Source organism: Aethalodelphis obliquidens, unplaced genomic scaffold (assembly GCF_003676395.1).
Source record: "Aethalodelphis obliquidens isolate GAN/ISIS:26980383/991018 unplaced genomic scaffold, ASM367639v1 scaffold128, whole genome shotgun sequence".
Classification (NCBI taxonomy): Eukaryota; Metazoa; Chordata; class Mammalia; order Artiodactyla; family Delphinidae; genus Aethalodelphis; species Aethalodelphis obliquidens.
The window spans coordinates 233,643-249,771 of record NW_020838072.1 but is presented as its reverse complement, the minus strand read 5'-3'; the positions used below and the strand labels follow the sequence as shown (position 1 = coordinate 249,771).

The 16,129-nt window shown below is 42.0% G+C and overlaps 1 protein-coding gene across 5 annotated transcripts in view; it reads right to left on the bottom strand.

Moving 5' to 3' along the window:
* Positions 1-13,820, bottom strand: part of DGUOK (deoxyguanosine kinase) — a 35,923-nt gene extending 22,103 nt beyond the window's left edge. For all 5 annotated transcript variants that reach the window (XR_003431179.1, XM_027099153.1, XM_027099154.1 and 2 more), the window contains exons 1-2: positions 13,602-13,820; positions 1,607-1,719 (exon numbers count right to left, since the gene is read on the bottom strand). Coding sequence is in view for 4 of the 5 variants with exons in the window: in XM_027099153.1 (XP_026954954.1) it covers positions 1,607-1,719; positions 13,602-13,743 (255 nt within the window). In the remaining variant the exon portion in view is untranslated. The remainder of the gene's footprint in view (positions 1-1,606; positions 1,720-13,601) is intronic.
* Between the last annotated feature and the right edge of the window lie 2,309 nt (positions 13,821-16,129).

Here is a 16,129-nt window from a genome sequence, read left to right as displayed (position 1 = left end):
TGGCTGAGGCTACAGTCATCTGATGACCTGACTGGGGACTGAAGGATCTGCTTGCAAGACTCACTCACAAGGCTGCTGGCAGGAGGACTCAGCTCCTTGCTGCATGGGCCTCTTCACAGACAGGTATGCTGCATTATATGGCAGCTGGCAACACCAGAGCCAAATGATCAAAACAGAACAAAATGGAAGATACGATGTCTTTTATGACCTACCATAAAAAGTCACACACTGTTAAATTGCTACACTGTATTCATTAGAAGCAAGTCACTAAGTCCAGGTCACACTCAAGGGGAGAATTAAGGTCCACTTCTTGAAGGAAAGAGTATCAAACCATTTGTGGATATATTTTTTAAATCCCCAAAACAGGTGACCTGTGGCATACTCAGAAAAAGATAATTTATTTTCTAAATGGAAAAGTTAATTAACAAATACACACACGCATGCACACATATACATATAGACATATGGAGACAGTTTAAAAAACAAATATCCTCAATAAGTATTTTATTTGTCTGCCAAAAAAGGTAACACAATCCTAAGTTGGAATAACACATAAATGGCACCCAGAACAAGTTCTATGATATTCTATACCATTTAGACTACATCCAGAATGTCCTGTTCAGCTCTGAGTACCACTCTTACTAAAATCTAGGTGGAAAACTAACAAACTGGAGCACATCTCCTAGACAAAGTTACTTCAGCATGAGAAATAGTCTGAAGGAAAACGGTATTTGGTTTCAAAGAGAGAAGACTTCAGGGGGAGAAAAAGCAGGCAAATCATTGCCTTAGAAATGTACGAAGGGTTGCCATATGGAAAAGTTACAAGACTTCACAGGCAGAATTTGAACCAATGAGTCAGAGTCACAGGTATGCAAAGTGGCTCATACAAGAACTTTCTAACAATAGGTTGTAAAAACAAGAATGATGCACTCAGTGAATGTTCCCAGGACTGCAGGAGTCTGTGGAGACTGAGGCATGGTGCTGCTACTCCCTCAGCTACCTCTAGTGTTCACGTTCAAATTGGTTCTTCCCTACTCACACTGATGTGGCTGGTGGTTTGGTGCTCTCCCAAAGCAACATACCTGACACTAGGGCTTAAGCCACGAGGCATACATGGAATGTACAGTGCTTGGGATAGCATTGTACATAGTATGCACTTTATATAAACGTTAGCTATTATTTCTGCATTGACTCAAAATGTGACAAGATGCTCTCTAAGGTCCCTTTCAATTTCTAAGACTTCATCAATTAAGTTAAAATCATTATAATTAACTACTAATCCTTATGGTCAGTTTCAGTAATATACTTAAAGGTAGGAATGACAAAATTAATCTTCAAAGCCAGGATGGCTGGACATGCTTTGGGAAACCACAAAGAACAGACAGTCACTTACATAGACATGTAAAAACCAAGAAAATCAAAACTAAACATATTCAAACAAGTCATATCCTCTCTGGTGTACATGGTCGCTTTAGGCAATGAAGGTGCTGATATTTTAAAAAGGAGATTCCAACTGGACTACTTCACCTACTCAGAGCAAATTAGATTATTACAATTAGTTTATTCACCTATGCCTGCCAACTACCCACCACAACTGAAAACTTACGTTTTGGGTGCCAGCAGCCTGGACATTCTGCCATGTTGCTACAGGTTCTGTAGCTACGTGCCACTCTGGGTGAGTTTTCGTGAGTAACTTCACAAAGGTGGATTTTCCCACAGCTGCAATGCAAACAGCATGTATTGGGATGCATCTCAAATCAGGGTTGCAGGAGAAGGCTGCTATTAAACTCTGTCACAAATGCCCAACTCAAGGGAACAAGTACCAGTTTTTCCAATTTCAAAACTCAGCAGCCACATCACTGTCAGACTAACCAGTCACCATAATGAATGCAGGCAACAGGGAGGAAAAATACCCTTAAGATTTGATTTGTAATTTTAATGTCCCAACCTCTCAGAGGTAAAGAGTATTTAATAACAGTTAAAAATGGAATAGACTCTCAAAAGTAGATGAAATCAGCTACATGTGTTGTAAAGCTTGAATCGCACAGTCCTATTTATTCGGTGACAGTATAAAAATTACAAGTTTTTCAGGATAGAAAATGAAGACAATGACCCTCATTCATTCAACAAATCTAACCAATATTCAGGGAGTGCTATTATGTGCTCAGACTGTCCGGCACTGGAGGTACAATGGTAAACAAAACACAGGATGGATTTTGCCCTCACAGAGCTTGTACGAGAGACGGATACCAAATAAGCACATGAGTAACTAATAACAGATTGTATTAAGTGCTAGGAAAGAAAAATGCAGGATGGCTCTAATGTAGCTCAGGAGATCAAGGAAGGTTCCTCTGAAAAATGTTACCTGAGGTGAGACCTGAAAGACAAGGACTGGTCAGGCCAAGAGTGGGGGAAAGGTTGGGAAAAGAGAAAAACGGCGTACAAGAAGACAGAAGAGGTATCTGTGGCCCTGAAGTGACAGTGTGGTCAAACGAGGGAGAAGAATGGCTCAAAATGAGTGTGGAGAGGCTGGTAGGCAGGCCAGGGCCAGGTCACATGGGGGGCCCTGTACCATGGTAAAAAGTTTGAATTCTATTCTAAGGGCAATGGGATATCAGTGATGATGGGTTTTAAGCAGGGAAATGACCATGTCATTTTTAAAAGACCAGCTCATTTTTAAAAGACCACTCCACCTGCTGTTGCACTGATGTAGAATTAGGCAGACCAGTTAGAAGATAACAGTAGCTTCAACCAAGGAGAGAGCAGAAGAGGTAGAAAGCAGTGATTGCTTTGAGAAATATTTTGGAGATGAAATTAACCTAGTACCACAACATTCAAGTTCTCTTTTCCCATTTACACCAACATCTAGCCCATACCTTCCTGAATTCCAGACTATCTAAGAGCCCTCCAGACATTTCCACTTGGATGTCCTAGAAACAACTCAAAGTCAATATATTCCATAAATGAACTCATCATCTTCCCCACCAAACTGAGCTTTCTCCCATATCCCAACCGCAGGGTAAGACAGCACTATCCACTCAGTCAGGACTTCTTCCTTCTCTGCCAAACCTCAAGTGGCCACCAACTGCTTTTGAACCTGCCTTCTAAAATTTCCACATCTGTCCTTTTCTCTCTATTCCCACCTCCTGCTCAAGACCAGGCTTTCATTTCTTGCCTCTCCAACTCTGGCCTTGCCCTCTTCAATCCATCATTCATACTGCAGCCACACTGAACACAAAGTAACACTGCTTAAAATCCTCTGGCAGCTCCCTATTGCCTTCACAACAAAATTCAAACCCTTTAGCATGGCCTATAAAACACATCAAAATCTGGCCCCTGCATAGACCTCTCTGCCTCACTTCCCTTCAGGCATCCTGAGCTCCCAACGGACCAAACTCTTTGCAACTCTAATCATGCCATGCTGTCTGCTGCAAATGTGACTTTGCATATGCTTTCTCCTCACCTGGCCAACTCCTACTCAATCTTCAGATTCTGCTCAGATACACCTCCTGTGTGAAGGCTTTCAGGACCCTGATGCCTCTAAGTTGGATTAGCTCCTTTGTGCTTGGCCTGGCAATCTGGGTAAGACTCCATGACTGCCATTGTAATTCTGTTTCTCTAAGTAGAAGATGGGGTTCCTTCAGGGCAGGAACCAAAGCCCAGACTAATGACCTAGCTGAATGAATAAAACAAGTAATACATTATTAATTCCACTTCCCTACGAAACCCACATTTGTTGAAAATCAAAACATGAACCATAACAATGTGCTTGGAGCTCAATCTCCCCTATGAGAGGTGATCTTTCTCAAGTGAGTTCTACCCTTAGGAGGAACCCAAATGGAAGGAAGAGAACGAAAGGGGAGGCACCCTTCCAGTCAATTCTATCAGCCACTCATAGTTACTGATCAGGAGCAAAGAGACATCTCAGCAGAAGAGCCCACACATCCAATATCTGACATTTATTACACACCACTCCAACTCCTCTCTGAACACACAGGGTAAAGAACAAACACATAAATCTGTACATCTTGTACAGTCACACTCATCTCTCAGTCCCACCTCCACCCAACTCCTGTGTGCCTTTGCACATGTGCTCAGCCTCTGCTCCTCCCACACTTCAGTGAACAAATGCCTTCCCCTGCTCTGCTCAGCCTGTGTCTAAATCCCTTCCCCCACTAAGCATAAGGCCCACCTCTTCCGCAAAGTTCAGGACATCTCCAGCTCACACCAAATTCCTACCACATTGGGCAGCTGAATCAAACAAGCAATATTTATTAACTGCCTCTGATACATTTAGCATTTAATTGTTTTGATTGTTTCATGAGCCTCAATTTTGGTTTCCTAACAGGATCTGAATCTCTGAGGTTGGATCACAGGAATCCACATTTTTAAAGCATGACCCAAGTGATCGTGAGGCAGACTTATACTGGAGATTGCTATCTAGAACAATCTGATCACAATCAACAGAGGTGGTTTTTTAAAAATATGGGTTCCAAAACCACATCCCAGACTACTAAATAAAACCCTTTGGGCTTGTCATGGAGTGCCCAACAGAGTTGCAGGAAATACAAATTGGTTGAATTTGTTTATTATCAGATACCTACCTGTCCTGAATAGTCCCTACTTTAAAATATTTGGCACAGATAGTCAATATTTAGATTGCAGGTTGGTGATTAAGCCTAAAACATGGTCTCTGGCTATGGGCTGAAAAATTATTTTAATTAATATGAAAAGATGAAGGTAGCTGATTTGTGAGATGGGTGGGGTTGAATGGTTGTTAGAATTACTTAAATTTTTTAAAAGTTAAAAACAACTACCCAAGGAACGATTGCAGATGGAAAGGAAGGGCGCTGAGGGTTAGGGCGTACCAACTTCACCTCTGAGATCAGAAGGGCAGTCAGTACTCTGAGAAACCGACTTATGCCATTTAAACACACAAAACCCGGAATGCCAATAAATGAGATGTAATGAGAAATATACAGTTCCAATTAGAAACAGTCACACCAGGGCAACACCCCCACCTTGCACACCATCCCCCATTTCAAAGCTTTTGGAAATCCAGTTTAGCAATGAGAAGCCAGAGTTTCAGCAAAGAACGACAGTAAATCGTGGTGGAAGGTCCTAGGAGCTTTGCCATCCATGATGCTGTAGGGCTTGGAGAGCCTGGGTAATTTTCCATAGGGCGGCATTTCTTAAAACTGCATTCCAAGGGAACTCAGCTGCGCCAGGCACCACCCACAGATATGGAATAATTATTTTAAAAAATAATTCAAAAGTATGTATTTATATTAAAACTAGACATAACTTTTTTAAAGCTATGATACCTGACTGTAATACTTTTTTTCTTCCTTTTAAGAAGTTTTGTAAAACAGAAATATAGATCAATGGAACAGGATAGAAAGCCCAGAGATAAACCCATGCACATATGGTCACCTTATCTTTGATAAAGGAGGCAAGAATATACAGTGGAGAAAAGACAGCCTCTTCAATAAGTGGTGCTGGGAAAACTGGACAGATACATGTAAAAGTATGAGACTAGATCACTCCCTAACACCATACACAAAAATAAGCTCACAATGGATTAAAGACCTAAATGTAAGGCCAGAAACTATCAAACTCTTAGAGGAAAACATAGGCAGAACACTCTGTGACATAAATCACAGCAAGATTCTTTTTGGCCCACCTCCTAGAGAAATGGAAATAAAAACAAAAATAAACAAATGGGACCTAATGAAACTTCAAAGCTTTTGCACAGCAAAGGAAACCATAAACAAGACCAAAAGACAACCCTCAGAATGGGAGAAAATATTTGCAAATGAAGCAACTGACAAAGAATTAACCTCCAAAATTTATAAGCAGCTCATGCAGCTCAATAACAAAAAACCAAACAACCCAATCCAAAAATGGGCAGAAGACCTAAATAGACATTTCTCCAAAGAAGATATACAGACTGCCAACAAACACATGAAAGAATGCTCAACATCATTAATCATTAGAGAAATGCAAATCAAAACTACAATGAGATATCATCTCACACCAGTCAGAATGGCCATCATCAAAAAATCTAGAAACAATAAATGCTGGAGAGGGTGTGGAGAAAAGGGAACCCTCTTGCACTGCTGGTGGGAATGTGAATTGGTTCAGCCACTATGGAGAACAGTATGGAGGTTCCTTAAAAAACTACAAATAGAACTACCATATGACCCAGCAATCCCACTACTGGGCATATACCCTGAGAAAACCATAATTCAAAAAGAGTCATGTACCAAAATGTTCATTGCAGCTCTATTTACAGTAGCCCGGAGATGGAAACAACCTAAGTGTCCATCATTGGATGAATGCATAAAGAAGATATGGCACATATATACAATGGAATATTACTCAGCCATAAAAAGAAACGAAATTGAGTTATTTGTAGTGAGGTGGATGGACCAAGAGTCTGTCATACAGAGTGAAGTAAGTCAGAAAGAGAAAGACAAATACCATATGCTAACACATATATATGGAATCTAAGAAAAAAAAAAAAAGGTCATGAAGAACCTAGGGGTAAGATGGGAATAAAGACACAGACCTACTAGAGCATGGACTTGAGGATATGGAGAGGGGGAAGGGTAAGCTGTGACAAACTGAGAGAGTGGCATGGACATATATACACTACCAAACGTAAAACAGATAGCTAGGGGGAAGCAGCCGCATAGCACAGGGAAATCAGCTCAGTGCTTTGTGACCACCTAGAGGGGTGGGATCGGGAGGGTGGGAGGGAGGGAGACGCAAGAGGGAAGAGATATGGGAACATATGTATATGTATAACTGATTCACTTCGTTATAAAGCAGAAACTAACACACCATTGTAAAGCAATTATACTCCAATAAAGATGTTAAAATAATTAAAAAGTAAAAAAATAAAATGTATATAAAAAAGAAGTTTTGTATTTTTTTTAAGACAAATGTTTTAAAGTATTCCCAGGGGTCTCATAAGAAAGGCGTTCTCTGCTTTTCCACTGCTACGCTGGCCTCCTCCTAATGAGCAGAACATCTGTATGCACCAAAGTCTCTCTTCTTCAGGCAGGGCCAAATGACAAATGCCTCCCTCTGTCTCTATGCTGAGCACTAGCCTCTTTTGATATCATTATCTCAGACTTATCACAATTAAGTTAGATCCCAGCTTAACTGTTCTCTTTCAATATACTTTTTAATATCATGAAATTTGGGAGGTATCAGATGTCATAAGCAGCATTAAATCTTCCTTTAGGGCCTTGGCTATCACTGTACTTTATTATGTGTGCCATGACTTGAGAAAGGGTGGGAGGTACTTTGTTAGAGTACATTATATCAACATGTTGATTTTTATTAGCACCAGGATCGTCATTCCACAGGCTGGATCAAAGAGTTCTGTTGTTAACATTCATCTCTTCCTAAATAATAGTTCTTTTCTCCTACAAATTTTTCTATAAACTACAATGTCTGTTATAGCTACATTATACTAAAAGCTAGTAGTAAGATAATAGTATCTGATGTAACACTCAAAATGATGTATTATTTTAAATTTAATATAGTTGTAGTTCATGGCAGCCTCTTTAAATATACCATCATCTTCAGGCATTTTCTTCTGAACAAGATGTAAAACCCTGTACCAAAAAGCAAACAAAAGCAGTAAATATAAAGCTGCCTATCTTTAAACAAAAAAATTCTTCCAAAGAAAATTTAAAGCCTTTATTTCAGGAACTACATTTGATGCTGCATTCATTCATTCAACCAACAGATGTTTACAGAGTAGCCACTAATGGTGGGTACTATAACTAAAATGATGAAGTGAGCTGAGGTGCTGCCCTCAAGGAACTTATATCAAGGCTAAGCACCCAGGATCAAACAGGCTCTGAGCCTAAAAGCATTCTGGGAAAAAAAAATCACTCAGCTGACTTAAAAGAAACTTGATATATTTCAGCCCTGATTACTTTTATCTTCTTTTCATGAGAAAAAAAAATTTGTTGTTAAAAAAAAAAGTTCCTCACAGCTTCCAGAGTACAACTCAAACTTCTGCGTTTAGCATGAGACCCTTGCTGATCTGGAATGCCCTTACCACCTCTGCCCACCAGCTGATTCATCCTTTCACTGTCACCTTCTCAGTGAGGTCTCCTTGAACTCTCTCCAGCTCCACTTTATCCTTGGGCAGAGTTAATTACTGCCTGCTCTGGTCTACCGAGGCATCACACTGTAATTATTTGTTGACTCACCACTCTCTCCCTCTAGACTGGGAGCTCACTTTCTGAAGACAGGGACTAACCTTATTTCCTTTGCATCCTGAGTATCCGGCCAGGTGCTAAGAATGGAGATGGATGGATGGAATGAGGTGAATCACAGAAACAGAGAATCCAACTTATTCCAAACACTGTATATTGGATACAATGTTTGGATTAAATAGGTCTTTTTTTTCCCTAGAATTCTTGCCCAAATGTTTATACTTAATGAGAGTAAAAGATGACATTAGTGATGTTAAATCACTAATTTTGAATGCTGGAGGATATGTTATTTAGGGAAGCTCTCCACTGCTTTACATACAAGTCTCTGGATGGCAAAAGTGAGGTTTCTTCTCTGTTGGGTCTTTGAAAATCAAAATGAAAAAAACAAAAAGAAAAACAAAATAAAACAAAGTGAGACTAGTCTGAGTTGACTCACTGACAGTATTTCCTGCGGCGATCCTTTCTTCAATTTAGGTCTGTAATCATAAAATAACTGGCTTTGGAAGGCGATAATACACTTTAGTGATGAACACACTTAATAGATAGGCTAGGTATTTTATTTTTCAGATTTTAAGGGATTCTAGGTTCCAAGCTTTTGACTCTTAATCACACATGGCATATGGCTCATAACACAGGCTAGATGCCCTTACTTGCTACTTCACTGATCCATTTTCCTTACATGCTGCCATCTGCATCCACAGGATCAGATTAAGATGTAGAGCAGCAGGACTACAAGAAAAGCATATCTAACTCTATGATAAACATATCTAACTTCAGCTGGGACAGGGGTTCACCTTCCCCTGTTCAGGTTTCCTGAATGGATACTCTCATTTGGGGGGATGCCACCTGTGGTTAGAGAACAAGATAACTATTTGATCTGATAGTAAAAGCAGTTTACCGTATTTCCTCTGTGGACACCAATGACTAACTTCCACATGGATATCACAGCACAGGATTCAAGTATCTGGTAAACACTGAATGAGTACAATGGGCCAGGTGTGGGTTAGGTGCTGGTGACACAAAGATGAACAAGACACTACGTGGCTAACCCAGGGAAGGTACTGAAGGTGCAGACAATCTCAACAGAACTCAAGTGCTTGCAGCAGTTGAGGGTACAAAATGTTATGTGAGCACACAGAGGAGGAGGTGCCCCATTCTGTCCAGGGAGAGTCATCACAGTGTGTGGGGTGATGGAGAATAATAGGAGACAAAACTAGAAAGAGCCAGATTAAGGTCCCCCAGTCCACTTCTCATCAGTCACACTTTCTTTAGGCAACTGCATTCACTTCCAAGGCTGCAACAACTACCCCCACAAGTCAACAACTTCCATAGCTGAGATCTCAGCTCCAATCTGTCTCTTCACTGCAGGCACGTACCCTAATCTACCTCAGAACATCTATCTCTGTTTGTCTCAGAGGCACCTCCTCCAAGCATCACTCTTACCTCCCCAGACTTCCTCTTCCTTTATTCCCATCCTCAGTTTTCAGAGTCACTGTCCAAATTAAACCTCCTTATCCCTCACCTCCAAGTGGCCACCAAGTCCTGTCAATCCCACTTCCAAACTCTTTCTCAAACCATCATGTCTTCTCTGTTCCGCCATTCTCTCTGTTCAGGCCTACATCTTCCCTCCCTCCAACGACTACAATAGCCACAAAACCTAGTCTGTCTACTCCAAACTCTATTCCTATTCATACATTCAACAAATTGGATGCAAGGTACGATGGGTACTATAGCAAACGAGACATACAAAGTGCCTGCTTTATGAAGCTTTCTTTTTATTTATTCATTCTAGCCAATTCCCTTTTAAAAATCAATGTGGCCATGGCACATACTGGCCTTAAGTCTTCAGTATCCTCCCACAGCCTACACGAGAAACTCCTAGCTGTTCAACGTCTGGCATATCCTACCCTTTCAAACTCTTGTTCTGCTATCCTCTCACAGGCCCTTTAAACTTCAGGCACAAGCCTGATATTAAAACTGCATGTTTCTTCAGGCTCTGCGTTGGCAAGTGTTACTTCCTGTGCCTGGAACACTCTTTCCTCTAGGGTAGGAATTCCTACCCCAGAGATTCTGAGTTTCCATGTCCAAACATAGCACTCATCACACAGCACAGAAATTATGTTTAGAAGTCTGCTCCTCCCACTTAGTTGTGAGTTCCTTAAAGGACTGCATGAGAACGCAAGAAGGATGCATAGAAATCTGGAAAGGTGAAGAAGAAAAGGTCAGGAAAATTGGGAGAGGCAGCTCAAACCTCACCTGATGGTCTGTCCAAACCACTTACTTTGTGAAATACTCTGTACCTCTCTGGGCTCTGAGGACAGAGCTTCCTTTAGGGGCATGTTTCCCAAAGTACGGGACAGAACATCTTTAAATAACACCATGAGGCAGGCAGTCCTTCTCATTCCTTTCAATGTTTCTGATTTGGCTGGAGAAAAACACACAGCTGTGGTGACTGGTCTCACTTTAAATTCAAGACCACTAAGTCCAAATGGGTCCTTAATGCCGCCCAGCAATTCTATATTTCTTCTGCTCACTCACCAGACTAGTTGTTGTTTTTTTTTTGCGGTACACGGGCCTCTCACTGTTGTGGCCTCTCCCGTTGCGGAGCACAGGCTCTGGACGTGCAGGCTCAGTGGCCATGGCTCACAGGCCCAGCCGCTCCGCGGCATGTGGGATCCCCCCGGACCGGGGCATGAACCCATGTCCCCTGCATCAGCAGGCGGACTCTCAACCACTGCGCCACCAGGGAAGCCCTCACCAGACTATTTCATGTCTTTCCTCTCTCCTCACACTCACTCTTGGCTGATCTTTCTTCTTATTTCACCGAGAAAACAGACACAACCAGAACACCTTCACCAAGTTCCTGCCACTCCTGCTAGAGTCAGTAATCATTTATGTTGCCATTCATCCCGTTATTAGGGATAAACTGTGCTCCTAGGTAAAGCCAACCTCTCTCCACTTGGGCAAGAAATTCCATTCCTTCTTGCTTACTAAAATCACTCTGGAAAGTCTATCCTCTCTCCTGTTTCACCAATCTTTTCCCTCTCTACCAGCTTATAAATATCATCTAATTCCTCTTACAAAAAGAAAAAAAAAAAACGAAAAAAACCACCTTTTCAACCCTCTTCCCATTTCAGCTACCACCCCACGTCTCCCCTTTCTAGGAAAACTTGCAAATAGTTGTCTTAACCCACTGTCTCCAATGCCTCACCTCCCATTCTTCTGGAACTTATGCAATCAGACTTTCACCCCCCCCCCAACTCCTATAAATTGCTCAAGTTCACCAAAGAGCTCCATTACTTAAACAGCATTACACAGTCAATCATTCCTTCCCTGAACACCTTCGCTTGGTTTCCAGCATATCATTCTTTTGGCTTTCCTATTTCAGTGGTCATTCCTTCTCAGTCTCTTTTGCTGGTTCCTTCCTATTGCTTCAATCTCTCTAATATTTGCGTGCCCAGGACGTGGTCCTTTTCATCAACACACACAGGCTCCTGGCTTTAAATACCACCTACATGTATAACTCCAGTCCAGGGAGACTCTCAACTCTGGACTCATATATCCAACTGACTATTCAACAATCCTACTTACATATCTAGTAAGCATATAAAAACCTAACATGCCTAAAACCAAAAACTTGACCCTCTTCCCCCAGGCTGTTCTTCCCACACTTCTCCATCTAAGAAAACTGGAACTCTTGTCTTTCAAGTTGCTCAGGCCAAAATGATTAGAGTTATCACTGACCCCTCTTTATCTTATACTCCACATCCTCCTGTTACCAAATCCAGTGTACCCTACCTTAAATGAAAGTAGAATCTAATCACTCCTCACCACCTCCACTGTTACCATCCTGGTCCAACACATCATAACTCATCATTGCAACAACTTCCTGACACCTTCTATTTTCAACATATCAGCCAGAGTGATCTTTTTATAATCTAAGTCATATCATGTCACTTGACTGCTCAAACCTTCCAACAGTTTCCCATCTCAACCAGAGTAAAAATCCATAATGGACTATACAGTCTATACAATCTAGCCACCTCTTACCAACTGACCTCATCTCCCCCCACCTTCCCCCTTGCACACTCCACTCCAGCCACAACGACTTTCCGCCTGTTCCCTGAACATGCTTCCCACCTCAGGGCCTTTACACTTGGTCTTCCCTTTGCCTGGAAGATTCTTCTCCCCATTATCCACATGGTTCACTCCTTCACCTTCTTCAGGTTTTTGCTCAAATGTCACTTTCTCAGTGAGGCCTGTCTTGATCTTTCAATTTAAAACTGCAACTTCCCTCAATCCCTCATCCCTGAATTTTCTCCATCACACTCATTATCTAACATACTGTTTACTTTGCTTACTTTATACTGTTTATAGTCTGTCTCTCTCTACTAGGGTTCCCTGAGAGCAGAGACTTTTATTTGTTCTGTTCACTGCTGCATCCTCAGTGCCAGGAACAGTGCTGGAATATGGAAGTTGTTCAAAGGGCTATATGTTTAATTTGTAAACTGAGAAATTCTCAGTTTGCTGCTAGAATGTCTTCAATACTTAACACTTGCTAATCCCTTTTTAGGGCTCAGCACTTTAGCAGGTAAAAGCCTCAAGTAAGAATTTAGTAACATTAGAAACATTTAGTAACACTGAAATGTTTTTATTTTATTTTAAAATTATTTTTATTTAAGGTACTGGACTTCTATTCTCTCTTATAACAGTTATTTTTAATTTAACACACGTTTTTAAGTTTAAAAAGTGAGCTGCTTCTAAGAAAAATGCTAAGAAATTATAGTGGGAACAGCAAAGAGACATGGCAAAAATAGTGAAAGTGGTATCTGAATGACTGGAGTTTAGGAACTCTCTTAGGGTAGGGTTGCCAGATAAAATAAGGACACCCACTTAAATTTGAATTTTAGGTTTTTTTGTTTTAGTGTATGTTCCAAATATTGCATAGGACACACACTAAAATATTATTCGTTATCGGAACTGCTATTTTAAATGGGCATCCTCTTTCTCTCCCCTAAATCTGGCAACTTTACCTTAGGAGAACAAAGAAATTGCACCGTGCTCCTTGTCGCTTCCATTTTTCTCTACCAAAACAAGCTAGCTCTTGTCCTATCTACGGACTGCGTGGCTTTTATGCCTCAATAAACCTGTCCCTGTGGGAGAGTACTGAGGCCTGACGTCTGAAAAATCCAACTGGCAAAGGCCCACAGCGCACCTTGAGAGGGGAAAGGTTTGGCAGCTCAGAACAAGCAGTCCGGCCGCATCTGCTCGAGAGGGAGGGGGTTCCAGGCCCCCTTTCCCAACCTCTCAGGCACCTGCTCTGCGGAGGCCGAGGCTTGGCAGCTACTTTCCGGCCCTTACCAATGTTGCCTTCGATGGAGAGCCTTCTGGGCCCGCGCCCCGCGTGTAGACCCCTGGAGGGGGGCACACCCTCGAGTGGGCGCTTAGCCATGGACTTGGAGGATGCTCGCAGCAGCCTTAGATAGAGCCGGCCGGCGATCATCCCACCGATGATTCACGAAGCGATCACTTCCGCCGAGAGCACTTCCTCCCACGGTGTTCACGCGCTCCGGCGCGCCGCTGACGTCAGGGGAGAAGTGGGTGGGTTGAGTTGGCTTGAGGGGAGGGGCCAAAGGGACTACTCTGTTCTCGCGATGTTTGTAATAAAGAGTTGCAAAAAGGAAGACTCCTAATGTGGGGTTACGGGAGAGTTTAATGACAATTGGAGTTGGTACTGTGAGGTTCGCCCCCTCCGTTTCTGCCCACTGGACAAACTACGTTTAAAACGACACATAAGTCAAGAATTCCATCACCTTTGCATTTTTGTATCGCTTTAGAATAAATTTCATAACTAAAGACAAATAAAAATAATGGTAATTTTAAACGAGTTTTTTTCCCCAAGTGTTTGTTGTCTGGCTCTTATTCTAACATGGGGAAAAAAATTGGACAGTTTTAAGTAGGAAAATGATGCAATCTGATGATTTACACAAATTAACTTTTTCCCATTCCCTGTAACTTGCACCACAATGCTGGCACCTTATTGAATAAATTAACAAATTAGTTTGTCAATTACACCCCCACCTCTTATTTTGCCTCTTGAATAAAGTTCACTCAATCTATTTGCATAGTAGCCAAAAATTCCGTAAGAATAAAGAGGGTGGAGGCTTAGGGACTATGTGTGGAACTCATTTAAACCAGATAGATTGGGTTCTGTGGGGTTGAACCATGGCGGGGTGAGGAGGGGGGCGGGGCGGCTGGTGGGGATTCAGAATAGGGTTTGTAAAAGCTTGAGAAGAGCAAGGGTAGAGAGAGATTTGCTGGTGTATAGAACTGGAGTCTAGCTGTTGGTGGAGAATTGTGTTCTGCAGAGGGACAGGGACAATTCTGAGCTGCTGCCAGACTGGCTTTTTCCTGCCACACTCCATGGTCATAATGACTTCAGAACTAAGGATTTATGAAATATAGTCAGAGGGTGCGTCCACCTTCCCCGCTTGACTTCCACAAGAGTCAAACCAGGAGTTAACAGGCAATCTGGCATTCGGGCAGCACTCTTAGACATGGGAGTTTTTAGGAAACCAATCTGATTGTCAGAAGGTTTGGGGAGGGGCTGGTGGCTGGGACTGTTGTAGGAAAAAATGGGGCACAAGAGGATGGTCATATCCCAGGTCTCGGGTGAGTCCCTGGGACAGGCTGCCAAGTGAGGGTCCTTGATTTCTCGCTGGAAAGAATTCAAGAGCGAGATATAGTAAAGTGAAAGGTTTATTTAGGGAGATACCCACTCCGTAGAGCGTGGGCCATCTCAGAAGGCAAGAGCACCAGAGGTGCGGGGGTGGTTAGTTTTTAAGGGCTGGGTAATTTCATAGGCTAACAAGTGAGAGGAATATTCTAACATCTTGGAGAAGGGGTGGGGATTTCCAGGAATTGGGGCACCACCCACTTTTGTGCCTTTTTTGGTTGGCCTTGGAACTGTCATGGCACCTGTGGGTGTCATTTAACCTGCTAATGTATTACAGTCAGTGTGTAATGAGTCTCTAGGTCTACTGGAAGTCAACTCTTCTGCCATCTTGGGCCTAGTAGGGTCTAATCGGCTTTTGTGGTATCCTATTCTTCTTAATGGTTGTGCCATTCTTTTAATGACTGTGCCCTGCCCCCTTCCTTCCTGTCTCAGGGTAACTGTTTGCAGAGCAGGCACAGGACCTTTTTCCTATATTGTTGTTTATATGGGATGGCTGAAGTGACATTTGTATATCGTATTAAGCACAATCTATTAAAAAATAGATTGCAAATTTAGGATAAGCTGGGTGGAGCGCTAAAGGATATTGGAGCAGCTAAAGTCTGTCCCATCCCCCACTCCCTCCCCTGCAGCCACCTCTCTGTAGAAATACTACTTACATTTCTTTATCTATGTAAACTCTGACTTGGGAGAATATCCATCGAAAAAAGTTTGAGAGGCTGTCTGCACCCTTATGGTTTCCCTTGCCTTCATTGCCCTCAGGGTCACTGTGAAGGGTAAATATGGAAGTTGTTGGCAGGTTTAGGTGCAGACAGGAAACTAATCTGTTCCTAAAAGTTAGAGCACCTAAAAGTCATTTAAAAAATTTTTTACAGTGAAGTACAATATATAGTGAAGAAAAGAGCATGTATTGTAAGTGTACAGTTTAGTGCAATTTTCACAAACTGAGCACACTCTACTACCCAGATTCGGATCAAGAAACAGCATTACCAGCATCCCCAGAATCCATTTCCCCTACCAGTTACTACCCCCAAAGGTAACCAATAACCTGACTTCTAACAGTAGACATTAGTTTTGCCTGTTCTTTACATAACTGAAATCATGTAGTAAGTACTTCTTTCATTCAACATAACATCTGTGAGATTTATGTATGTTA